General features: G+C 41.9%; 1 protein-coding gene across 1 annotated transcript in view; it reads right to left on the bottom strand.

Annotated features, from left to right (window-relative positions):
- LOC140898372 (myosin heavy chain, skeletal muscle, adult) overlaps window positions 1–25,837 on the bottom strand; it is a 33,394-nt gene that overhangs the window by 4,254 nt on the left and 3,303 nt on the right. Inside the window, exons 7-37 of the mRNA XM_073312109.1 lie at window positions 23,951–24,014; window positions 23,757–23,855; window positions 23,064–23,167; window positions 22,847–22,985; window positions 22,362–22,480; window positions 22,114–22,263; window positions 21,497–21,667; window positions 18,810–19,116; window positions 18,629–18,699; window positions 14,689–14,776; window positions 14,477–14,594; window positions 13,949–14,072; window positions 13,727–13,863; window positions 13,370–13,625; window positions 11,071–11,313; window positions 9,738–9,914; window positions 9,506–9,651; window positions 9,335–9,425; window positions 8,659–9,048; window positions 8,209–8,335; window positions 4,736–4,854; window positions 4,001–4,197; window positions 3,361–3,544; window positions 3,115–3,280; window positions 2,839–2,963; window positions 2,282–2,590; window positions 1,977–2,180; window positions 1,201–1,326; window positions 937–1,107; window positions 748–852; window positions 512–607 (exon numbers count right to left, since the gene is read on the bottom strand). Of these exons, the coding sequence (XP_073168210.1) occupies window positions 512–607; window positions 748–852; window positions 937–1,107; window positions 1,201–1,326; window positions 1,977–2,180; window positions 2,282–2,590; window positions 2,839–2,963; window positions 3,115–3,280; window positions 3,361–3,544; window positions 4,001–4,197; window positions 4,736–4,854; window positions 8,209–8,335; window positions 8,659–9,048; window positions 9,335–9,425; window positions 9,506–9,651; window positions 9,738–9,914; window positions 11,071–11,313; window positions 13,370–13,625; window positions 13,727–13,863; window positions 13,949–14,072; window positions 14,477–14,594; window positions 14,689–14,776; window positions 18,629–18,699; window positions 18,810–19,116; window positions 21,497–21,667; window positions 22,114–22,263; window positions 22,362–22,480; window positions 22,847–22,985; window positions 23,064–23,167; window positions 23,757–23,855; window positions 23,951–24,014 (4,923 nt within the window). The remainder of the gene's footprint in view (window positions 1–511; window positions 608–747; window positions 853–936; window positions 1,108–1,200; window positions 1,327–1,976; window positions 2,181–2,281; window positions 2,591–2,838; window positions 2,964–3,114; window positions 3,281–3,360; window positions 3,545–4,000; window positions 4,198–4,735; window positions 4,855–8,208; window positions 8,336–8,658; window positions 9,049–9,334; window positions 9,426–9,505; window positions 9,652–9,737; window positions 9,915–11,070; window positions 11,314–13,369; window positions 13,626–13,726; window positions 13,864–13,948; window positions 14,073–14,476; window positions 14,595–14,688; window positions 14,777–18,628; window positions 18,700–18,809; window positions 19,117–21,496; window positions 21,668–22,113; window positions 22,264–22,361; window positions 22,481–22,846; window positions 22,986–23,063; window positions 23,168–23,756; window positions 23,856–23,950; window positions 24,015–25,837) is intronic.

Here is a 25,837-nt window from a genome sequence, read left to right as displayed (position 1 = left end):
TCCTCAGATATAAGCATGAACTATCAAGGTTCTGTTGATCTTTAAACCTTGTTCTCCTGAACAAATGCAATTTCATAATTTCTTAGATCCACTAGTTAGAATGGTTTCAGAGTAGCATACGTGTTAGTCTGTATTCGCAAAAAGAAAAGGAGTACTAGTGGCACCTTAGAGACTAACAAATTTATTTGAGCATAAGCTTTCGTGAGCTACAGCTCACTTCATCGGAGTCCCGCCGCATCACCCAGCCCAGGCCACCGGCCACCCCGTCCTGACCAGCCCGCCCCAAGTCCCAGGCTGCTTCGGGGAAGAGGAGCAGCCCGGGCTGGGACCAGGGGGAAGAGTGGGAGGCAGGTGGGGGCCTTGGAGCGGAGCGTGGGCAGGGCCACGCCTGGCTGTTTGGGGAGGCTTAGCCTCCCCAGGCCTACAATACCCCCCACACATCCTATGCTAGTTAGTACAATTCCCACCTCGTTAGCAGGTAACTATCATTCCTCCTCCGACTGATACTTACAGACTCCTCGGCTTGTCTCTTGTAAGATTTCACTTTCAGTTGTAGTTTATCAACCAGATCTTGAAGCCTGAGAATATTCTTCCGGTCTTCTTCAGACTGAAAGTAGTTAATAAAGCAGGAAAGAGGTGAGTTCATTTGCCCATATGATAAAATAAAATTACCCCCTGCAGGTTCACATGCAAACAATTTGTGCTCCCCAGAGAAGGATGTGACAGCACAAGGGCCTCCCTCCTTACCTGATAGGTCAGTTCCTTTACTCTTCTCTCATACTTGCGAACACCCTTGATAGCATCAGCACTGCGTTTCTGCTCATTGTCAACCTCACCTTCCAGCTCACGCACCTGAAATAAGAAATGGATCATTGAGTTTCACTGCGACTAAACATAGGAAATGCTCCTAAATACACAAATATGGGGAATACATACTCTGGCCTCCAGTTTCTGGATTTGCTTCTTTCCACCCTTCAGTGCCAACTGCTCTGCCTCATCCAGACGGAGCTGCAGGTCCTTCACCGTCTGGTCCAGGTTCTTCTTCATCCTCTCCAGGTGGGCGCTGGTGTCCTGTTCCTTCTTCAGCTCCTCCGCCATCATGGCCGCCTAGTGAGTAAAGAAAGGAAACCGGTCCAGAAAACCAGCCATTTCAGGTGCAAACACGGCCATGTTCTCCAAAGAAAGGTGCCTTCAACTCACATCAGTGATTGCCTTCTTGGCCTTCTCTTCTGCATTACGCGCTTCCTGAATTGTCTCCTCCATTTCACTCTGGATTTGGGAAATGTCTGTTTCCAGCTTCTTCTTCGTGTTGATCAGGCTGGTGTTCTGTTTAACAACAATAGATAAGACGTGGTTACAGTTAGTCCCAAAATATTGACTCTGGAGCATGAACTGAATATTTGTGTTTAATGTACAGGTTACTATTAACATTTTACTGCTGCAGAACTCTCCTCCAAATGTATCATCACTGCAGGACATTGACAGCTAGTCAGTGATGTCCTGTGAATATTTTAAAGGCACTCACTAACGTTACCCCCATAGCCTGTGACAAACCCTATGTGCCAATTGTTGTAAATCTGGTCCATTCCAAACAATCACTGTGTAGAAATACTTCCTGAATCACAGGGGATGGCAGAGATGACTTAAAAGTATCCAGTGATGGAAACTGTATAAGAGGCAGGAAAGCCACACCCAGAGCCTCTGAGACACTTGCCCCCCTCCATCACATCACTGCAATTATAACCTTCATCATCCCTTGTCGCCTTCAACACAGCACCTAAGGAAAACCAAAGATGGCCTTGAAGATTCTTGCTTTCTGTTTAACAAAGGTCCATCCTATGGACATTAGCGTACAGGCCATTTCAAGAACAAAAATCTTCTAAACACCCCCTAGTGCTGCTCTTTGGAGCAGGATACCTACAGAGCAGTCTCCTGCTTAGGGATATGTGGGATTTCTTTTCACACTAGACCCTGACCTGGGTGTGCAGGAGCTGAACTCGTTCACTTGCATCCAGAAGCTCCTGTTCAGCCACTTTCCTGGCCCTCTCTGTCTGTTCCAGAGCTGCCCTCAGCTCCTCAATTTCGGCCAGCATCAGGTTAGCTCTGCGCTCAACCATGGCCACCTGCTCCTTCAGGTCTTCTTGGCTTCGGAGAGCATCATCCAAGTGAATCTGGGTATCCTGTAAAACGAGTGAGAGAAATTACCTGGAGGCGCAGACTCCTTTGGCATGCTGAAAAGACCAGCTGAGCTATCACACTAGGCATGTGTGGCTTAGTGTACCTTGAGCACTCCTTGTGTGTTTCGCAGATTCTTCTGTGCCTCTGCAGCCAGGCGGCTGGCATGGCTCAGCTGGATCTCCATTTCATTCAGATCCCCCTCCATCTTCTTCTTTAGCCTCAGGGCTTCGTTTCTGCTCCTGATCTCAGCATCCAGGGTGCTCTGCATGGACTCCACAACTCTGACATGGTTTCTCTTCAGCTGTTCAATTTCCTCATCTTTCTCAGCAATCTTCCTGTCAATTTCAGACTTTACCTGGTTCAGCTCAAGTTGGATGCGGAGGATTTTGCCCTCTTCATGTTCTAGGGAAGCCTTAACAAGAGCAAGTGAAGGGTCAATAAAGGGACAAAAATAGTTGTTTCCTTCCACATAAAGTGTTAGATGCTCCCACAAACTGGAATGTAGTGCTGTGGGTAGCATGGGCACTGAGTACATAGCTTCCAGCACAGCATGTGCTGTCCTCCTGTCCCTGTGAATTATCCCACCGTGTTTACAACAGGATACAGCTCCAAGGTTTTCTGAATCTCTCTTTGTAAAGCAGTGACTAATGGCATGTGTACCTCAGCTTCCTCCAGAGCGGACTGGATTTCTGATTTCTCTTGCTCAATCTGCTTCTTCACTTTCTCCAGCTCATGGATGGTCTTTCCCCCTTCTGCAATCTGCTCCGTGAGGTCAGAAATCTCCTCTGTTGGGTTACAGACAAATAACGCAATCAGACAAAGGGCCCAAAGAGAGAGAGGCTCCTTAGCAATGCCACAGGCACAGACAGATTCACTTTAGAGTGTTGACAAGCTTTCCAGAAGCCCCATGTTAGGAGAAGAAATCCGGGGACTTACGCTGCAAGTTCTTGTTCTCACGCTTCAGAGTTTCAAGTTGATCCAAGGTTTCCTCATAAGCATTCTTCATCTTAAACAGCTCCGTGCTGAGCGAGCGAGACTCCTTCTGGGAAGCTTCCAGTTCAGCCTGCGTTTCCTCGTATTTCTGCTTCCATTCTGCCAGAACCTAAAGAACAACAAGACCTTAGTCTAAGCAACGGAGATCACTAGCGGATGCTCCATCCAACACCCACAAGGCTGAAATACCTTATCGAAATTCTTCTGTTTCTTATCCAGAGCTGCACAGGCAGCATTAGATCTTTCCACATCAATCATCAGGTCCTCCACTTCATTCTGCAGCCTCTGCTTCGTCTTTTCAAGGGAAGCACATTTGGAATTCACAGCTTCGACATGTTCTTCAGCGTCCTGCAGACGCTGGGCAAGCTTCTTCCTGGAAGATTGTAAATACAGCTCCCACTTAGTGAATAAATACGGCTCCCATTTAGTGAGCAATATTGGAAGAAATCTGTATGCAGCTGCTCTGGGATTCACGAGAGCAGAAATCACCTCTTCTGGGCTGTGACCCCAGTGCACACACAGATCAGGTCTTTTCTCAGTCGCTCTTATCCAATTCATATACAGTACATTGTCTCTGATAATCCATCTGCCATCAGCTCACACGCATTATCGACAGAGTACAGGGCCTCTCTCAGTCTTTCTAAACCTAATGAGCATGTTTGCCATTTTCCAACCCATACCACTAAATGGATATTCTGCATCTCCTCTAATCACCCTCCCCAAAGCACATCCTTGGCCTCTTCCAGTCCCTTCCTGAGCATATCACTAGCCTCTTCACATTTCCCCATTTAGTTCTTGGCCTCTTCCAGTCCTCCACCCCAGCACATACTTGGCCTCTTCCAGTTCCTCAGTGCGCTGAATGGCGTCTGTCTCGTATTTGGTTCTCCACTGGGCAACTTCACTGTTGGCCTTGGACAGGGCACGTTGCAGCTCACCCTTGGCTTCCTGCTCCTCCTCATATTGCTCCCGGAGCAAGTCGCAGTCATGGCGAGCAGACTGCAAAGCGTGGGCCAGTGCGTTCTTAGCCTGGAGACACAACAGGAGTAGCACAGTGATGTAGCTAAATATCCTAGGGATCCTCCTGACAGTGAGTTCTGTCAAACTGTGGAACGCTATCCCGGGGAAGTGGTGCGAGATTCGATGGATGGTAAACTTTATGCTGGGTTTTGATAACTGCAGGTGCCTCAGGCATTAGCGCACCTCGATAACTCCTATTCTCGGCACACAATAGTTTAATCTCTGGAGGCTTGTAACACTTCAGTCTAATTTTGGATGATGGGCTTAGTATGTGGTTGCTGATTTGTGTTGGGGGCCTTTAATATACAGGTCAGATTAAATGATCCAATGGTCATTTCAAGCCTGAAACTCTGTGACTCTATGAAAGCATTCATAAATATACTCTAGGGAACAATTCTGCATTGGCAGGGGCTGGGATAGGTGACGTGACCTAACAGGACCTTTCCCCCACTAGTCTCTAGGGTGCTATGGTTTCATTTGAGGTTAAAGCATCTTGCTCACAACAAGAATCCAGCTTCACAGAAAAGGCTGTTGGAAAAATCCTTACCTTTATCTCCTCCTCTAGATGCCTCTTGAGTTCCTCAATCTGTTGGGTAAATGCCTGTTTGCCTCTTGAGAGCTGAGAAATCAAAGCATCTTTTTCCTCTACCTGGCGCGCAAATTCACCTAAGAAACATTCCAGATAGATTATATTAAATAGCAATTAAGTGAACATAATAAAGTAATTTATTATTTTAAAACAGATTAATTTAGGATGGTCTTCTAGAGGATGATAATCTGATATAATCAGTGCTAACAGCAGGTGTCAAATAGAAACTTTTTTTCATGAGAAACAGTCAAATGAAAAAAGTCTCATTCAATTACATCATGTCATGGGAGACAGCTAAAAAGTGACATGTTTTTAAAGTGCTTATATACCAATGCTAGAAGTCTAAATAATAAGATGGGTGAACTAGAGTGCCTTGTATTAAATGAGGATATTGATATAATAGGCATCACAGAAACATGATGGAATGAAGATAATCACTGGGACACATTAATACCAGGATACAAAATATATCAGAACCACAGAACAGGTTGTGCTGGTGGGGGAGTCGTACGCTATGTGAAAGAAAGTGTGGAATCAAATGAAGTAAAAATCTTAAATGAACCAAACTGTAACATAGAATCTCTATGGATAGTAAGTCCATGCTTGAACAGTAAGAATATAGCGGTTGAGAAACACTACCGACCACCTGACCAGGATGGTGATTAGAGATTAAAATATTATTAAAATAAAAATAAAAAATAAAATTAAAATTAAAATATTATCAAATAAAATATTAAAATATTAAAATTAATAAAATATTAAAATAAAAAATAAAATATCAATATTTTATTAATTTATTCTATTAAAATAAAAAACTCAGTAGTAACGGGAGATTTCAACTATCCCCAAATTGACTGGGTACATGTCATCTCAGGACAGGATGCAGAGATAAAGTTTCTTGACACTTTAAATGACTGCTTCTTGGAGCGGCTAGTCCTGGAACCCACAAGAGGAGAGGCAATTCTTGATTTAGTCCTAAGTGGAGCACAGGATCTGGTCCAAGAGGTGAATATAGCTGAACCGCATGGTAATAGTGACCATAATATAATTAAATTTAACATCCCTGTGGCGGGGAAAACACCACAGTGGCCCAACACTGTCGCATTTAATTTAGAAAGGGGAACTACACAAAAATGAGGAGTTAAACAGAAATTAAAAGGTACAGTTCCAAAAGTAAAATCCCTGCAAGCTGCATGGAAACCTTTTAAAGATACCATAATAGAGGCTCAACTTAAATGTATACACCAAATTAAAAAACATAATAAGAGAACCAAAAAAGAGTCACCTTGGCTAAACAACAAAGTAAGAGAAGCAGCAAGAGGCAAAAAGGTATCCTCTAAAAAGTGGAAGTTAAATCCTAGTGAGGACAATAGAAAGGAACATAAACTCTGACAAATGAAGTGAAAAAATATAATTAGGAAGGCCAAAAAAGAATTAGCAAGTAATAGCAAAAAATTTTAAATACATCAGAAGCAGGAAGCCTGCTAAAGAATCAGTAGGGCCACTGGACAATCGATATGCTAAAGAAGAACTCAAGGATGATAAGGCTATTGCGGAGAAATTAAATGAATTCTTTGCATTGGTCTTCTCGGCTGAGAATGTGAGGGAGATTCCCAAACCTGAGCCATTCATTTTAGGTGACAAATCTGAGGAACTGTCCCAGATTGAAGTGTCATTAGACGAGGTTTTGGAACAAATTGATAAATTAAACAGTAATAAGTTGCTTGGACCAGATGGTATTCACCCAAGAGCTCTGAAGGAACTCAAATGTGAAATTGCAGGGCTACTAACTGTAGTCTGTAACCTATCATTTAAACCAGCTGCTGTACCAGGTGACTGGAGGATAGCTAATGTGATGCCAATTTTTCAAAAGGGCTCCAGAGGCAATTACAGGCAAACCTGATTTCAGTACTGGGCAAACTGGCTGAAACTATAGTAAAGAACAAAATTGTCAGACACATAGATGAACATAATTTGTTGTGGATGAGTCAATATGTTTTTTGAAAAGGGAAATCATGCCTCACCAATCTACTAGAATTCTTTGAGGGGGTCAAGCATGTGGATATAGTGTACTTAGGTTTTCAGAAAGCCTTTGACAAGGTCCCTCACCAAAGGCTCTTAAACAAAGTAAGCTGTCATGGGATAAGAGGGAAGGTCCTCTCATGGATCAGTAACAGGTTAAAAGATAGGAAACAAAGGGTAGGAATAAATGGTCAGTTTTCAGAATGGAGAGAGGTAAATAGCGGTGTCCCCCAGGGGTCTGTACTGGGCCCAGTACTATTCAACATATTCATAAATGATCTGGCAAAAGGGGTAAATAGTGAGGTGGCAAAATATGCCGATGATACAAAACTACTCAAGATAGTTAAGTCCTAGGCAGACTGCGAAGAGCTACAAAAGGATCTCTCAAAACTGGGTGACTGGGCAACCAAATGGCAGATGAAATTCAATCTTAATAAATGGAAAGTAATGCACATTGGAAAACATAATCCCAACTATACATATAAAATGATGATGTCTAAATTAGCTGTTAGCACTCAAGAAAGAGATCTTGGAGTCATTGTGGATAGTTCTCTGAAAACATCTACTCAATGTGCAGCGGCAATCAAAAAAGCGAACAGAATGTTGGGCACCATTAAGAAAGCGATCGATAATAACACAGAAAATATCATACTGCCTCTATATAAATCCATAGTATGCCCAAATCTTGAATACTTCATGCAGATGTGGTCGCCATATCTCAAAAAAGATATATCGGAATTGGAAGCGGTTCAGAAAAGGGCAACAAAAATGATTAAGGGCATGGAATGGCTGCCATATGAGGAGAGATTAATAAGACTGGGACTTTTCAGCTTGGAAGAAAGATGACAAAGGGCGGATATGATTGAGGTCTATAAAATCATGACTGGTGTGGAGAAAGTAAATAAGGAAGTGTTATTTACTCCTTCTCATAACTTCTCAAGAACTAGGGGTCACCAAATGAAACTAATAAGCCGGAGGTTTAAAACAAACAAAAGGAAGTATTTTTTTACACAATGCACAGTCAACCTATGGAACTCCTTGCCAGAGGATGTTGAGAAGGCCAAGACTATAACAGTGTTCAAAAACTAACTAGATAAATTTATGGAGGATAGATCCATCAATGGCTATGATTCAAGATAGACAGGTAGGATAGGCTGTTTGCCAGAAGCTGGGAATGTGTGACAGGATGGATCACTTGATGATTACCTGTTCTGTTCTTTCCCTCTGGGACACCTGGCATGGGCCACTGTCAGAATAGAGCATACTGGCCTAGATGGACTTTTGGTCTGACCCAGTATGGCTGTTCTTACGTTCTTATGGTGGATCAGATGTTATGCGTATGATGGAAATTTCCTCCTATCACAGCATCTCCTGTATGTGCTCACAGTTGTACAACATGTATGTTTTACCTGATTCTGTCTGTAGACGAGCTCTTTGAGCACTGAGGTCATTGATCATACGCTGATGCTCTTCTTCTTTTGTCTTAACCTCGCTAAGCTGATCTTCCAGAGTGCGGCACATCTTCTCAAGGTTTGCCTTTGTGTGAAATGGACAAAAAGAAAGAGGATTAAACACATGGGCTCTCCAGCATTCTGAGATCATTGGGATTTTTGTCATGACAAACTACATGTGGGCTCAATTAGTAAGGAAACCTCACCCTTCATAAAACTAAATATTATGCAAATAGTAAAATAAAAATCGTATTATATCTGTGACATAACAACAGCAATAACATCAGTGATTTTTTCTTCTTTATTATTATTTAAGACTACCTCTACAAAGTGCAAATCTGAAGGTGCAGTCTGTTTTCTGCAATAAACATATATGTTTATATATATATATATATATTGTTTCTGTACCTTGGCTTTGGAGACAGTCTCCAGGTTACTAGCCAGGTCGTCAATCTCCATCTTCAGTTCACTCTTCTCCTTCTCCAGCTTCTGCTTGACGCGTTGCAGGTTGTCGATTTGCTCCCCAAGCTCTGCCGTGCTGTCCGCGTGCTTCTTCCGGAGGGCGGCGGCTGTGGCTTCGTGCTGCAGAGTGGCCTCCTCAAGGTCTCGGCGCATTTTCTGGAATTCTGCCTCACGCTTCTTGTTCATCTCAATCTGAACTGCTGTGGCTCCACCAGCTTCTTCCAGACGCTCACTGATCTCCTCGAGTTCCCTGGAAAGATCAGCCCGCTGCTTCTCTGCTTTCGCCCGAGAGGCACGTTCAGCCTCTGTCTCCTCCTCCAGCTCCTCAATACGAGCCTGGAGAACAACAGGAAACACTAAGACTATGGCTTCAGTCTGGGGTCAACACCAGTATGGCTATCGGCAGAGTTCTGCTGGCATAACTCCGTAGAATAGATGCAGCTTACACTGACAACAGAGGTTCCGGTGGCAAAGAAACATCGCCTCCCTGAACTGGGGTAGCTGCATCCAAAGCCCCATAGAGAGAAATTTGGGTCCCTGATACATCACGTTCACTAAGACCGATGCCTTCCTTTAAACTGAACTGCCTCTTGGGCTGGAACAAAGATAAACTATGACTTACCTGTAACTCTTTGATCTTCTTCTGCAGCTGGATGCCCAGGACTTGCTCATCCTCAATTTTGCTTAGGAACTGACTGATTTCAAAGTCTTTCCTTTTCATACGAACGGAAAAAAAAGAGTTAGTTCCTGAACAAAATGTGTCCGCATGATACTCCCTGCAAACCATACCTACTTCTTCAATTTTTCCTCCAGCTGCTGTTTATCATTTTCTAAATCCATTGTGGATTCCTGGGCCAGCTTCAAATCTCCTTCAAGTTTCCTCTTCGCTCTTTCAAGGTCCATGCGAATCTTCTTCTCTTGCTCCAGCGACCCTTCAAGCTAAACAGAAAAAGGCCATAAATTCTCTGTGAACAAGAGCCTAATGTCACACTGGTTTTGTTCTCTCCATATGTTATTGTGCCTACATCGTCCACTTGCTGCTCCAGCTTGGTTTTAGCTTTAGTCAGTGAATTCACTTTGTCCTCTTCCGCCTGCAGGTCATCCAGGGTCTGCTGATGGGCCTCCTGGAGGGCTTTCTTTTCCTTTGTCAGTTTAGCAATGGTCTCATCCAGGACTGCCATCTCCTCAGTGAGGTTTTTCACCTTCAGAGTTGAATAAAGATGGTTAAAGAAAATGGATACAAAACATTATTGTTTGTGAAATGACAGTGTCATTTAAAACTTAGATTTATTAAATTTGATGTTTTTATCCAAAATTTTATAAGATTCAAGGAATAGATACTGGCTGCATGGAAATGTAATATAATAAGCAGAAAGAACTGTCATGTCTGAAGTCATAGCTACTTCATTATCTTTTCTCTGAGTGAACTCAGAAAAAACTGGGAAGAGATTCTCATGAAACTGTCATCACTTACAGCTGAAAACTCTCACCTCTGCCCTACTAAGGTCTGGACTTGTCCCATTTCAGTCAGTTTGTTCCCTCAACAATAAGAGACCAAATAACAACTTAATGCCTGCGTTTCAAAAGAGGTCACGTCTCAATTTTTAGGCATTGAAATATATGTTCGTGTTCAAAAAAATATATTTTTAAAAATACTAAGTACTCAGCAACAACCTTTGTTCTGGGTTGACAGTTTAGAGTTATGAGGGCTTTAGAAATTTCTACTCCAATTGGGGGTTCTGGGCAGTTTTGAAAATCTGTCTGTTTACCATTGAAATATAAATTAGAATGGCAGCTACTCAATAGGTGGCATATTATACCTCATAAATGCATTAATGTATTTATTATTCCTTACTTGGAAAGTAAATGATAAAGATAAATAAATACATTTATTATGTACTGATCTTTTTTATTAAATGAATGCAAAGTATAAACTAAATATGTAAATTAAGAAAGTGTGTGTGTGTATATATATAATTGTCTCACACACAAAAACAACATTCAAAGAAAAGTAAGGTTTCAAAGTCAAGCACTCCAAGGTTAGGAAATTCCTGAATTAAGGTTGCCTGTGCAACATATCTATTATGATAGAGTTTTTAATTACGTGATTACATACTATTGTTTACCATAGGACCTCCTAGGACTCCTGCCTCATTCAGTACACAGAATAGATGGTGCACTGTCTCCTTGCCCAGCCAGTCCCATTTCTTCCCTTCCCAGTTCTTCATCTGATCTGTCTTTCCCTCACCCCCTTGTTCCTCCTGCCCACATTCCTCATCCTACTGGCTGCAAGTCCCAGTCTCCCTCCAGGCATACATGCACAGATCTCTCTCTCATTCATATATATATGGCCTTTACCTTGTTTTCTGTCGCATGTTTTTCCTTTTCAACCTTGGCCAATGTTAACTCAAGGTCATCAATGTCTTTCTTCAGCTCAGAACATTCATCCTCCAGTTTCCTCTTTTTGGCTGTCAGCTCAGCGTTCATCTCCTCCTCATCCTCTGCTCTTTCAGTCACCTCCTTAATTTTAGCTTCAAGTTGGATTTTGGTTTTGATCAGCTGGTCACATCTTTCCTCAGCATCAGCCAAGCCTTCAGATTCCTGTTGGAGAAATGTAGTTTTTCCATTTATTTGTGTTTTGGTGACTTTTAGTTCTATCTTATATCACACTAAATAGTGGTATTGTAATAAAAGCTGAAAAAAAATATATTTCATCTCAGCACAAAATATGATTGATTTTAATTGTTTACTTGTTGTTGAGAGGATAGGTCCATCAATGGCTATTAGCAAAGATGGTCAGGATTGCTATCCCATGTTCTAGGTGTCCCTAGCCTCTGATTGCCAGATGCTGGGACTGGATGACAGGGGATGGATCACTTGATGATTGCCCTGTTCTGTTCATTCCCTTTGAAGCACCTGGCAGTGTAGAAAACAATATACCGGGCTAGGTGGACCACTGATCTGACTCAGTTTGACCATTTGTATGTTCTTATGAGATGTCTGATCATGAAAAACAGCAACTAGATTAATTTATTTTAGTCTATTAGACCATTAGACAAAAATTAAGGTAATAACTACATATGAATGTATATAATCTGTCCCTAAACCATTAAGGCCCAGATCCTGCAAACAATTTTGCACATGTTCAACCTGAAGTATGAGTATTCCTCCTGACTTTCCATTGCTTGTATGGCGGTTTATGTTAAGCATGTGAGCAGGGTCAGAGCCTAGACATGCCTATAAACATCCTATATAATTGCATACGCTGACTTGTTTTTAATTTTATCTTCTCATCACTGGTTTCTTACCCCACTGTTGGTTGGTGTCACCTGTTGTATTTGCATATGATTTGGATTTTAATGGCCTAATTTTCTAAAATGCTGAGCACCCAGCAACATTGATTATTCTCAGTTAGAAGGTTGTCAGTTGAGAACAATGGGAACTGTTTTGAATACTGAGCTCTTTTGAAAATCTGGCTCTTTGTGTCACGGGTCTTGCATTTTTTTATATGTTTGTAAATTTCTTCACTCACATTTGAGCATTGTAACCATAAAAATTACAATTTTACCAATTAAAAAGAATGTAGACACTTTTTTGTGTGCTCAGCCACCTCAAAAACGGGTATGCTTTAAAATATCATACTTGACATATACTGTACATAGTATTATTTGAAGATGAAAGACTTTGTTATTTTTAAAAGAATTTAATTTAGAAATAACTAAATTACGGCTACATAAAATTACGACACTTGGTATCTGCAATATTGTGGTAGCCCTGTAGGTCCTGGGATATTAGCGAGACAAGGTGGGTGAGGCAGTATCTTTTATTGGACCAAATTCTGTTGGTGAGAGAGACACGCTTTTGAGCTTACACAGAGCTCTTCTTTAGGACCCAAAGAAAAGCTCTGTGACCAGAAGTTGGTCCAATAAAAGATATTACTTCCCCCACCTGGTTTCTCTAACACACTTGAAATATGTGACTTTCTCTTTTAGCCACTTACTTATGTTTGATGCTCCCAATCTGTAGTTTTTATGGGACAGAGGTTGGGTTGAACTATGCATTTTCTTAATGCTGGGCATTTTGTTTAGTATTGTGCTGAGGCACCCCTTAAAGAGCTTGGCCGTCTCACTCATTGTGAACAAAGCAAATCATCTCTTCTTGTAAAAAAAACAAAAACAAAAACAAAAAAACCCCACCCTTCTTAGCTTTCAAAATGCTACCTGTCTCATGGTCTATAGAGTAGTACAACAAATAGAACTAACAGTACAGCAGAAGTATAAAGATCTAGGATAGAGTCCCAAAAGTTACACCATCCAAAACAAAAATAGTTTAATTGGTCTGCATCAAGAAAATACAAAGGATTCAGAGGTCCCAAGTTCCAACCCCACAGATGACCCACAAAGGGGCATCATTATATATGATTATGTATGTGTATACTCCAGTTATTTGGACCCATACATTTTGGATAATCCCCAAATGAACAAGCTTAAATTTGAAAATGTAACATTTAATCCTTGTATTTTAATTTGACTTGCAACATTTTTCTAGTGGAAGGTAACCGTCAGTTTATGATTCTCTTGCTGGGAAATTTGCATTTAGAAATTTCAGGTTTAGTTTCCCCTGTGCAATAAGGATTGAATTCATTGGTGATACTCACAGATTGCACTTGGAGCTGCAGGTCGTTTTTCTCTTGCATCAGGGTCACCATTTTTTCCTCCAGTTCTTTCCTTTTTGCCTCAGACTTAGCAAGCTCCTCCTTCATTTTCTCAAACTCTTCCTTCATGTTGGCCATCTCCTTCTCAGCTTCAGCACTCCTCAGCAAGGGCTTGATCTTGAAGTACAGCTTCATCCAGGGCCAGTGCTTGACATTCATGAACGAGCGAACATTGTATTGGATACAGAAGATGGACTCTCTATGATGTAATTAAAATGTATGTTAAGTGTTATGTGTGTGATGAATATAGATGCAATAGCCCAAACACAACGAGTCCCATGCAAGATGACATATTGCTACCTCCTTTCCACCATTCTTTGATACTCCATTCTCATCAGGAAGCCACGACATCTGGCTTGTGTGCGGGTCATAATCTCTGCCAGTTTATCATCTCTCATCTCCTCTAGAAGACCCAGAAGTCCTGCTTTGAAGAACACCTTGAAAAAGGGAATATTACAAAACATCACTTTCATTCTGGACAAAATACAAATAGATGGTGTTTGAATCAAAGAGTGTCTGTACCTTAGTGTGACCAAATTTATACTGAGTGTGATCAATATCAATGGATCCAAGTAGTTTCTCAGAAGCCTTCTTACTGTCCATGAACTGTCCCTCTGGAACAGCACTTGCATTTAAAATCCTGTATCTGTAGGAGAAACCCGAATATAAGGATGTTCCTATCAGCAAAACCACCATCACCATTGACACTAATTGGCTCCCAGTAACTGGAAGCCAGAAAAAAGGCTGACTGGACCAGTTCTCATGCCTAGAGGCTGTCCATCTGTTTGGCTGAGGAACAATTTTAGGATAGTCTGAGAAAGCTTGTACTGCAATTATATCCTACCACATATGTTCTCTGGAGAGAGGACCTTAGACTCCAAAGATATCAATCTCATTGATAACCCACAGTAAATTACTTTAATTTGGTATTTACAACAGAGTAAAGAAAATATATGCTAAATACTTCAGTGAATATAGTATTTGAAATAATTAGGAAATACAAGCTACTCAGCATAAACATAATGGGGCAGTATAGTAGAGCTCTCTGACCTCTGTTTAAAGTCTGCGTAAATAATTCTGCTGGGGAATCCTTTCCTGCAAATTCTGATCCCTTCCAGCACGCCGTTACACCTTAGCTGGTGTAGTACGAGTTCATGCTCCATGTCACCTTAACAAATCACAGCATGAATTAGTACCTTATTGTGCAGCCCAGAGGGAATGGCTGCATCTCACTAAGATCTCTGTACACTGGCGCTTCTTACCGGGTGTCTTCGTTTCATTGGGAATGATGCACCGCACAAAGTGAGGATGAGTGCTTCTCAGATTGCTCATCAGCTTGTTTAAATTCTCCTGTGAGACCATAAACAAAGGTTTAGGTTAACCAATGTTACACTGCATATGCACTGATAGATGCAGTAAACTCATTATAATGGGATCGTGCACGTTTCTCCTGGGAAGAGATGTATTCTGTGCCAAAAAAATTCAAAATTCTGCCAATTTTATTTGTCAAAATAATGCAATATAAGCTTACCAGTTTTAATTATTTTAGTAAGTTATTTAAACTACAGTACAGAAAAAAGTCACAATGACTATTCAACATTTCCTAAACACATGTAAGTTAAGTTACGAACACTTGGTAACTAATACCCTGCAGTCCAGTAATAATGCTGAATTTTCATTTAAATTACATTACAGAACACCAAACTGCAAAAAAAAAAAAAAAAAAAAAGCAGAATGTCATTTTAAATTGCTCAGACTTTCACACATGAAAGTCATACAGTTTGTTAATCATTGTCCTGGACCTTTGGGAAGTGCTTGCTTCTAATTGTCCTGACATTTTATTGACTGCTTGGTAAATGTTTTATTTGCACTCAAAGTCTGGGTAAGTAAAATAAATCCTGAGCTGTAATCTAACCCCATTGTGCCTCTTTGGCACAGGAAAAAAGTGAGAGAGCGCATAGCTCTTCCTAGCAGATTCCCTTACTGTCATGCATGAGGCTTTACATCACTCTGGCAATGTAGGGGCCTTAAAACTTTTACAGGTTTTATGCTCCTGAGGGAATTGACTAAGAATGGGAACAGTTAACTAACAATAGAAACATTAACAATGTTACTATGCAGGCAGGCTGGTACATTTCTGTCTCAGGGAATGAGATCAATTAACCATCAACAGCAACATTAACAAAATGTGTTTTTATTTACGAAAGCAATTTTTTTAAATTTAAAAACAGTTTTCACTAACATGACACTTATATTTAATTGGATGTTTTTTCGATTCTCAAGAAGTCACAGACATGTTACTCGGCAGGCAGGTTGCTGCATTTCTGCCTCAGAGAATGAGATCAATTAACTAACAGGGAGGCTGCTGCTTTTCTGCCTCAGGAACAGGGCTTTCCTCATGCATAATAAAAAGCCCTAACACCCCCCCACCCCGACCCCCGCCCATGCCCAGTGAGCCACAGTAGCAAGCGAGAGGGACAGAGTCTCTCTTGCTTGTTGGCCAGCCCTGCCCCCTGACAGTGATCAGTGTCTCCCCCAGAGGCATGCATGCCCAGGCCCCCTTCCCCCACAGAGATTTGCATCTCTGAAGCTGCTCCAGGCATGCTGGAACAGATGTGCTGCTGGGGAAGAGGCGCATGTCCCCTGCAGAGTTCTTTTGCATTTTTCTGCACGGGGGAGGGGAGCACAGAAATATGCAGACCATATGAATTCTGCACTCCCACAGCGGTGCAGAATTCTGTCAGGAGTAGCACATAACCATTGTAGGTAGACTAGCTTGCAAAACATCCCAGCTAGAATCATTCTGACCTAAGTTCTCGTCTTCCTTTGGATCCTGAATGTGGTCCTTAAAGTGAGATATAAAACTGTAGAAATAGCGCTACCTAGAAGTGTGGAATGTAATGTTCCCATCTCACAGTTTTATCATGAGTCTCACTATATTTGGTGTTTTTCTTATGCCCCAGTTCCTGGAATCAATTGATTTGGAGGGAATGTCAGTTTTTAACTGAAAAATAAAAGTAAGTTTCTGAACCTCAGGGTTGAGGAGAAAAGCTGAAAAATGTGACAAGTGTGTACTAAAGGCTCAGAGAGCAGAGGACAAGGAAAAAAGCCAACACTGATTCTTTCTTGAAATCATATTTCATTCTCATGAGTTTTGGGGGCCCAACTCATGGCTTTTGAATGCCACAGGTTGGCAATACTGAAAATGTTCACCAAGACAGGACAGGAAACCAGTGTCAGAAAGGGCATCATATCCTGGGAGCCCTGGAGATCCTTTGTTTTTTTATGGGACATATGTGAAGGAAAACACAAAGAGTATAAGAATGGAAAGGGGCAGAGCAGTGGGGGAAGTGAGACATTTCTAAGTTTTCAGGTTTAAATATAAGCAGTCTGGACCTGTAACAATAGGATGCTCCTGGGGCACATGCATGTGTCCAAGTATCCTGGTTCAAGACTTTGGCCAGCAGATGAGCCAATGTCATATGATGGTGACTTGTGAGTGGTAATTAAGAGGGAGCGAGTTCATAGAGAGGAGTGTGACCCAGAGCCAGGAGAAGGACCTGGCAGGAGATATCTTCAGGGAGAAGGAATAGAAGCCTTGGCTGGGAAAAGCTTTAGGAAAGGCCAGACAGCTGAGGCTGGCATTGGGAAGGAATTGTAAAGTCCATGGGGAAGATTTGTCGTGAGTTGAGTCGAAATGATGTGTTATAAACCACACCTCAAGAAGGAGATGAATTTGAATCACATAAGTCTACATGCATTCTTCAGGGAGCAGAGTCAGGGAAACTAACCTACAAGATCTCTATCAAGCATTCTTCAAACTACAATACCCACCTGCTGAAATGAAAAAAACAGATTGACAGAGCCAGAAGAGTACCCAGAAGTCACCTGTTACAGGACAGGCCCAACAAAGAAAATAAAAGAACGCCACTAGCTGTCACCTTCAGCCCCCAACTAAAACCTCTCCAGGCATCATCAAAGATTTACAACCTATCCTGAAAAATGATCCCTCACTCTCACAGATCTTGGGAGACAGACCAGTCCTCACTTACAGACAGCCCCCCAACCTGAAGCAAATACTCTCCAGCAACCACACACCACACACCGAAAACACTAACCCAGGAACCTGTCCTTGCAACAAAGCCCGATGCCAACTCTGTCCACATATTTATTCAAGTGACACCATCATAGGAACTAATCACATTAACCATGCCATCAGGGGCTTGTTCACCTGCACATTTACCTATGTGATATATGCCATCATGTGCCAGTAATGCCCCTCTGCCATGTACATTGGCCAAACTGGACAGTCTCTATGCAAAAGAATAAATGGACACAAATCTGACATCAGGAATCATAACATTCAAAAATCAGTAGGAGAACCCTTCAACCTCTCTGGCCACTCAGTAAAAGATTTAAGAGTGGCAATTTTGCAACAGAAAAGCTTCAAAAACAGACTCCAATGAGAAACTGCTGAGCTTGAATTAATATGCAAACTAGATACCATTAACTTGGGTTTGAATAGAGACTGGAAGTGGGTGGGTCATTACACATATTGTATCTATTTCCCCATGTTAAGTATCCTCATACCTTCTTGTCAACTGTCTAACTGGGCCATCTTGATTATCACTACAAAAGTTTTTTTTCCTGCTGATAATAGCTCATCTTAATTAATTAGCCTCTTACAGTTTGTATGGCAACTTCCACCTTCTCTGTATGTATATATATATCTTCTTACTATATGTTCCATTCTATGCATCCGATGAAGCAGGCTGTAGCCCATGAAAGCTTATGCTCTAATAAATTTGTTAATCTCTAAGGTGCCACAAGTACTCCTGTTCTTTTTGCGGATACAGACTAACACAGCTGATACTCTTAAGCAGATGGAGGAAGTGAACCCCATTACAGGACCATATACAGCCCTGAATCTAGAGCTGGTGCAAGGAGGGCCTGTAACAATCTCCTAACAGCATTTCTTAGAAAATACTTTTGTTTAACATCATTGTTTTTTATATCATCCTGGGGGAGGGAAAAAAGGACAGACTCTGCACTCAATGAAATGGAGATACAGCAGGTTAACTTCCCATAAGAATCAAGGGGCTTTTACCACAACTGAGCCAGCTGGAAAATAACCTTTTCAGATTTAAAGTGAGATTTCTCATTGTCTTCACAGACAACATGATAATGAATACTGTACTGTACCCTGAAAAGAGCAGAAACGGTCTGAAAAGAAGAACCCTTCTTCTTGCCTCCCTTCTTGCCACCACCGACTTCTGCACAATGAAAGAGAAAGAAAACATGTTTTAGATTTTTTATGTTCCCTTTTGTGATTCTAGAAGAAGTATTTCTGTGTATATTGGATATTGTGGATGAATACAAATACCTGCATCTCCACCATACGAGGCAAAGAGAAAAGCCAGTGTTTTCATTGATGATTTCTGGTACAGCCCAATGACGGTTTCATTCAGGGGATCTTTGTTCTTCTCGAGCCAGCCAGTGATATTGTAGTCCACAGTGCCAGCATAGTGCACCAGGGAGAAGTGGGCCTCAGCCTTTCCTTTGACAGGCTTGGGCTTCTGGAAGTTGTTGGACTTGCCAAGATGCTGGTCATAGAGCTTGTTCTTGAAAGACACATCAGTTGCCTTGGGGAACATGCACTCCTCTTCCAGGATGGAGAAAATACCCATTGGCTGAAAGAAACAGCAACAAATAAGTAGAAAGAGGGAGAGATTGATTACAAACTGCCATCCTGGACAATGTGGCCATCTCTTGGTCAGAAGACTGACAATGTCCAGAGGTTGAGAAACAGGTGAGAAAAGGATGTACTCTAAGTACATCTCCTGACAAACTGGGAGATTAAATAAGCTGAATTTCATCTATTTCAGCTTTGAATGTAAAGTAATGGCTCATGGAAATTTTATTTTTTTGTAACAAACATTTTGACAGGTGCAACAGTATTGTCATGTTTACATAAAAGTCCTTACCCAAATGAGCTCATAGAACATGGAGATATCTTGCTAAAAGAGCCTGTTGTTCTCCAGAACTGTAGACTTTCAGCAAATGTTCTGAATTCTATGTGCCCTACATTCAAAAGCACCACCTCCTCATTGTTGCACTCAGAAGATGTATATATTAGAGAGAGAACATATTTGCCAAGAATTGTATTTTTCCATTTTCTATATTCACCATGCACAAAATTTCTTAGCTACAACTGTTGAAGATGACGTCAAAGTGATCAGAATATTATATTTCTGCCTTCCTCACCAGTCTACCCAGGAAATGATTAACTGGATATGACTGAGGGCCTGTAGAGCACAAATGTAGAACATTCTTTTAATGAAGTTATCATACTGATATAATCTTCATGTTACTGAGGCAATAACATCAAGAAACCAAAATATACTTCTTTTTCAGATTTCTCCATGGTTTGCTTTGAAGAATGAATTCTTTCAGTACTAAAGAATACAGAAGCATGCTTTAAATTGGAAACTGTGTCCAGGTTTCTGAAAAGGGTCCTGTTATAAGGTAATTTAGGTCATCTTTCCATTCTGGAGAAGGATAAACATACAACCCATCTTAAAAAGGGGACCAAAGAGGACCTGGGGAATTGCTGAACTGTCAGCCTAACTTCGACACCTGGAAAGATACTAGAACAAATTATTAAACAATCAATTTGTAAGCACCTAGAAGATAGAAGGGTAATGAGAAATAGCCAATATGGATTTGTCAAAAACCATCATGCCAAACCAACCTCATTTCCCTCTTTGACAGGGTTACTGGCCTAGTGGATCACAAGGAAACTGTAGACAGGATATATCTTAATTTTAGTAAGGTTTTGACATTATCCCACCTGACATTCTCATAACCAAACTAGCGAAAGTGGTCTAGATGAAATGACTATAAGATGGATGCAAAACTGGTTGAACAACCATTTTCAAAGAATCGTTATCAATTGTTCCTTGTCAAACTGGGAGTATGTATCTAGTGGGCTCCCATAGGTGTCAGTCCTGGGTCTGGTACTACTCAATATTTGCATTAATAACTTGGATAATGGCGTGTATAGTATGCTTATAAAATTAGTGGATGACACCAAGCTGGGAGGGGTTGCTAGCACTTTGGATGACAGGATTAGAACAAAAAATTACCTTGACAAATTGGAGACCTGGTCTGGAATCAACAAAATGAAATTCAATAAAGACAGGTGCAAAATACTCCATTTAGGAATTAAAAATCAAATGCACAATTAAAAAATGGGGAATAACTGGCTAGGCAGTAGTACTGCTGAAAAGAATCTGGAGGTTATAATGGAACACAAATTGAATGCAAGTCAACAACATAATGCAGTTGCAAAAAAGGCTAATATTCTGGGATGTCATATGTACGACACAGGAGTATCATAAGTAAAATAGGAGTATCTTAAGTGGGAAGTAATTGTCTATTGTCTATGCCACTCTGTTCAGCATGGTGAGGCTTTAGCTGGAGGCCCACTTCTGGGCACCACACTTTAAGAAAGATATGGACAAATTGGAGAGAGTCCAGAGGAAAGCAACAATAATGATGAAAGGTTTGGAAAATCTCACATGTTTAGCCTTGAGAAAAGAAGTTAAAGAGGAAACCTGAAAACAACCTTCAAATATGTTAAGGTCTGTTACAAAAAGGATGCTGATCAATACTTCTCCATGTACACTGAAGGTAGGACAAGAAGTAATGGGTTTAGTTTGCAACAAGGGAGATTTAGGTTAGATATTAGGGGAAACTTCCTAACTATAAAGGTAGTTAAACTCTGGAATAGGCTTCCAGGGGAGGCTGTGTAATTCCCGTCATTGGTCCTGCCTCAGCGCAGGGAGCTGTACTAGACGACATCTCGAGGTCCCTCCCAGCCCTAAAGTTCTATGATTCTATGACTAATGTTTTTACCCCCAAAATATATTCAATTGTGGGTCAAGGTATTTTTAATAACTAAGGCCGAATGTATCGACCTGAGCAGGGAAGAGTCCCTCTAAAATTTAATACGACCCCCAGCAACTAAAGAATTCTCAAATGAATCAGGCACTTGAATTGAAAAGATACCTTCTCAATGAGCTCAATGCAGGCAGCCAGGTCCATCCCAAAGTCAATGAATGTCCATTCAATCCCTTCCTTCTTGTACTCCTCCTGCTCCAGCACAAACATGTGGTGGTTGAAAAACTGTTGCAGTTTCTCATTGGTGAAGTTGATGCACAGCTGCTCCAGGCTGTTGTACTACACAAAGGGAAAGACAAGTGTAGGGGTATTAAAGACGTTAAAGATGTAACAGCAACTGTGAAGCTGTGGTGGCACTTCTAATCCTAAAGTGGGCTTCCCAGTGTAAACGTAACGGGTTTTATTGACAGGGCGCCACCAGCTCAGGCCCTGTGTGCAATTCCCTTTGTGGGATTTGTGCATGCATATGGGAGAGCAAAAAGACCTTGAATTCATTGTTCCCAGGAGAGCTCTTATTATCCTTTGAAGTCAATAGTAAGGTAAAATCTATTATTTACTATACTATCATATCTCCTGGGACATTTCAACATTTTCAGTGCCTGCCCACACCGGAATTTCTATGCTTTCAGATCAAGGCCATGCTTGTTTGTAGTCATATTTCTCTGAATTTTCACACCCCCTCAGTGTCCCTTCCAGGAACCTGCTGTCAAATCTTTGCTCCTTACATCAAAGATCTCAAAGCCAGCAATGTCCAGGACACCAATGAAGTACTGTCTGGGCTGCTTGGTATCCAGCTGCTGGTTGATACGAATGACCATCCAGAGAAACATCTTCTCATAGACCGCCTTTGCCAGAGCACCCACCGCATTGTGCACCTAAAACAGTGGGAGAAGGACTGGTGTTACCATACAAAGCAGAGAAAGAAACCTGGTGTGTTAATTCAAACCAGGAGTTCTAGATCACCAATTGTTACCTGCTGCACAGTTTGACCTTTGGTCACATATTCATTCCCAACCTTGACTCGGGGGCAACACAGAGCTTTGAGCAGGTCAGCTGAGTTCAGATTCATTAGGTAGGCTGCTTTGTCAGCCACTAAAAGGGCACAGTCAGAGGAATCAATTATTGGACAAATATAGAATGTGGTGTATGTGATATTCTCTCAAAAGCAACTGTAATGTTAAATGTTCTATTAATGCAGTTCTATTAATGTAATCTTATCGTAGAGATTTTGTAGGCATAAAAGACATGAAATTCAAAATCAGGCTTTTTTGAAAGTCAGTGAGAGTTAAGCATCCAGTGCCTTTGAAAATGTACCCCTAAGCCCCTAAAAATAAAGGATAGTTTTAAAAGAGACTCCTCAACCAGAACTGAAAGCTAAAGCTTGACATTTTGACATAATTCACCTTCTATGGATTGATTTATTGCTTGCATTATTGAGAGTGTAATTTCTGCTAATACCTTCTGTGCCATCTGGCTCTGCCTGTTCCTCACGCTGCTTCTGCTTGAATTTCATGTTCCCATAGTGCAGTACTGCCCCTGTCAGCTTGTAAATGGCTGTTTTTTCCTCAGAACTGAAGCCCAAGATATCAATGGCGCTCTGTCAACAGAATAGTAAAGTAAAGATCTTATCTAGTAAAGTTAATACTTCACATAATAATTATCATGTGTGACTCACATCTGTGGCCATGAGTTCTTCCTGGTCATCGATGCTGGCTACAGTGATCTCACCTTGACTCACAAAGGGGAAGTCATATGGGTTGGTGGAAATCAGAAGCATCTCTGAAAACAAGAATAGATCTCAATTTTTACCTGCTGCAGTTTGGTCTTTGGTCACGTATTTATTCCAAACCTTGCCTCAGGGTAACACAGGGCTTTAAGGGTATGTCTACACGCCATTGCAAACCCTGGTCCGTGGGCCCCATGCCTACAGACTCAGTGTTTCCAAGCTTACGCATATGCATCATGCTGCATTGTAAACCCAGATTTACAATTGATGGACCCAGTTCTCAGAACCATGCTGATGCGTCCATACTGCTCGCAGACCCGAGTCTGACCTTCTGCTTCTGGGGACCCAGGCTTGTGCAGGGTCCACACTGCAAAATGATGGAGCTTGGTTCCCAATCAAAATAGGATTTGGGGTTGGACCTACCGCCCCATGTGGGTCCTAGGACCCTGGCCCTGAGGACTTACTGACCCGAGTCAGATAGATTTGAGCGTGAACTGTAGAGGAGGGGTTGGGCTCAAATCTGAGTCTGAGCCTGGGTTTACAATGCAGTGTAGACATGCCCATAATCGCCCATGTAACAAAGCTCATCAGTTGGTGTTACTCAGTGACCAGTTCCACCAAAAGAATTAAAACGTTTCTTACCAATTAGTTCTGGCTTCTTGTTGGACATGATCTGATAAAATATGTGGTAGCTTCTTTCCGCCTTGAGCTGGAAAGTGACTCTAGATTTCTCCAGTAGATCTGGCAAGGCAAGTAAAGTACAATTATCCACAAGAAAACACCATGAGAAAGAAAGAGAGACAGAGAATTGTGACCCTTAAAGGGTGGTCCCTTACATGTTTCAATGTCAGCAGAAGCCAGTTTCCCTGTGGTACCAAAGTGGATTCTGATGAATTTACCCTTTAAAGGAAAAAAAAGTTATTTCATTTAAACCCTCAGAGACAGACTAGGGATGAAATCCTGGCCCCACTGAAACAATGGGAGTTTTGCCTTTTACTTCAGAGGGGCCAAGGCTTAATAGGTAGTGAGATTTTTAGCCTATGTCACTGCTAAATATTTAGGTAAAGACCTATGCTAAATTATTAACATCCATAGTGACCAATATAGCCAAAATTGTACAGTTCATATAAGTTGCATGCAGGGGAGGAAGGAAGGCCTGAATGCACAAAAGTACCCAGGCACCTAAGTCCCTGGTTTTTTAGGCACTTAAGTCGTGGTTTCATCAGCACTGTGACACACAAAACTCCTGCTGAACTCTGTCGGTGGCTAAACTCCCTTGACACCTTTGGTTTTTTCAGTAAAAGTTCCCTACATCTATGCTCGTGCCTCTGGGTGTGCACATTTCTGCCTCCCTCTAGCCATAGGTGTCTATCTCCTGCCTACGCCCCAGAACAATTGATGTACCTGGGAAGACAGGCATTCAGCCATCTAAATCGCATGGGGCCTGATCCTGCAGGCATGCTCAGAGGACTCCTCCTGGATCAGGCCCCTCAGCTGAGTTAACACAGAACAGCCAGGGATGAAGGACTTCCCTCATAATATTTAGCCCAGTGGTTAGGGTGCTCACCTGGGATGTAGGAGACCCCCCTCTTCCTGAGGGAAGAAGGGTTTTGAACAAGTACCTCCATTCAGGTGAGTATGTTAACCACTGGGCTGTGGCCTTTTCTGATGTGGAGCTTAGTCAGTCTCTCCTGTTGTCACTGTTGCACTCTAGATAAAATTAAAGAGTCACTAGAAAAGGGGACTGGATCCTGGGTCTCCCACCTCCCGGGTGAGTGCATGAACCACCAGGTTATAGAGTCATTCTCTCGCTTCCTCCTGCCCCACACAGAGAGCAGAAGCATGAGAATGACTCAATAGCTGGGTGATTACTGCACTCACATGAAAGGAGGGGAGACCCAGGGTCCCACTCCAATGACTCTTTAATTATTGATCCAGAATGAGACAGCTTCAACAGGAGAGACTGAAGGAGCCCCACATCAGAATAGCCCCAAGCTAAATGGTTAGGGCTCTCCCATGAGAGGTGGTAGGTCCTGTTCAGTTCCCTTGTCCTCATCCAACAGTGGTGGGACTTGAACTGGGGGTTGTAGTAGGAAAAGAGCATGAGACATAAGCCCTTGTATCATAAGCCTGGTATGTGACCTGAGGCCTGGGCTAAAGTAGTGGTCAAAGCTTTGGGGATATCAAGCAAAGTCAGGCTGTGAGCTAGAGGCAGGCCGTGCTTACAGAATCTGGCAAGAACAGGGCTCACATTGCAGAAACACGCATTCCTAAGAAGTGCTACACACAGGCCATGCACACAAACACATTCCAGAAGGTGGTACCAGAACACTTAGATACCAAACACATTCACCAAGATAACAGGAACATGCTGACCCATCCTAAAGATAACATCAGGATGTCAGCATGATGGATAGAGATGTTTTGATTGAACCAACAGGTACAAGGTGGTGGGTAGCTATGTCAGAGGGCAGTATCTAATCACGTCAGAGGGGCAATACGTAACTTGTATGTATTGGTGTATAAAATGGAGTCTCAGAGGGAGTGTCTTTGGCCAGTCTAGGGGGGAATGGAAAGTCCTGGCATTAACTGAGCTGCGTCCATTGCCACAGGCATATATGCACTGAGTGTACTTGTAGCAAGTATAGGGCACCAATACCGTGCTTTGTCGACAATAAACCTGGATGGGTGCCTTCAGACCTTAACAGATCTTGTGGTCATTG

This window comes from Lepidochelys kempii, chromosome 14 (genome assembly GCF_965140265.1).
Source record: "Lepidochelys kempii isolate rLepKem1 chromosome 14, rLepKem1.hap2, whole genome shotgun sequence".
In the NCBI taxonomy this organism is placed as follows: Eukaryota; Metazoa; Chordata; order Testudines; family Cheloniidae; genus Lepidochelys; species Lepidochelys kempii.
This window is presented reverse-complemented; position numbering and strand designations above follow the sequence as displayed.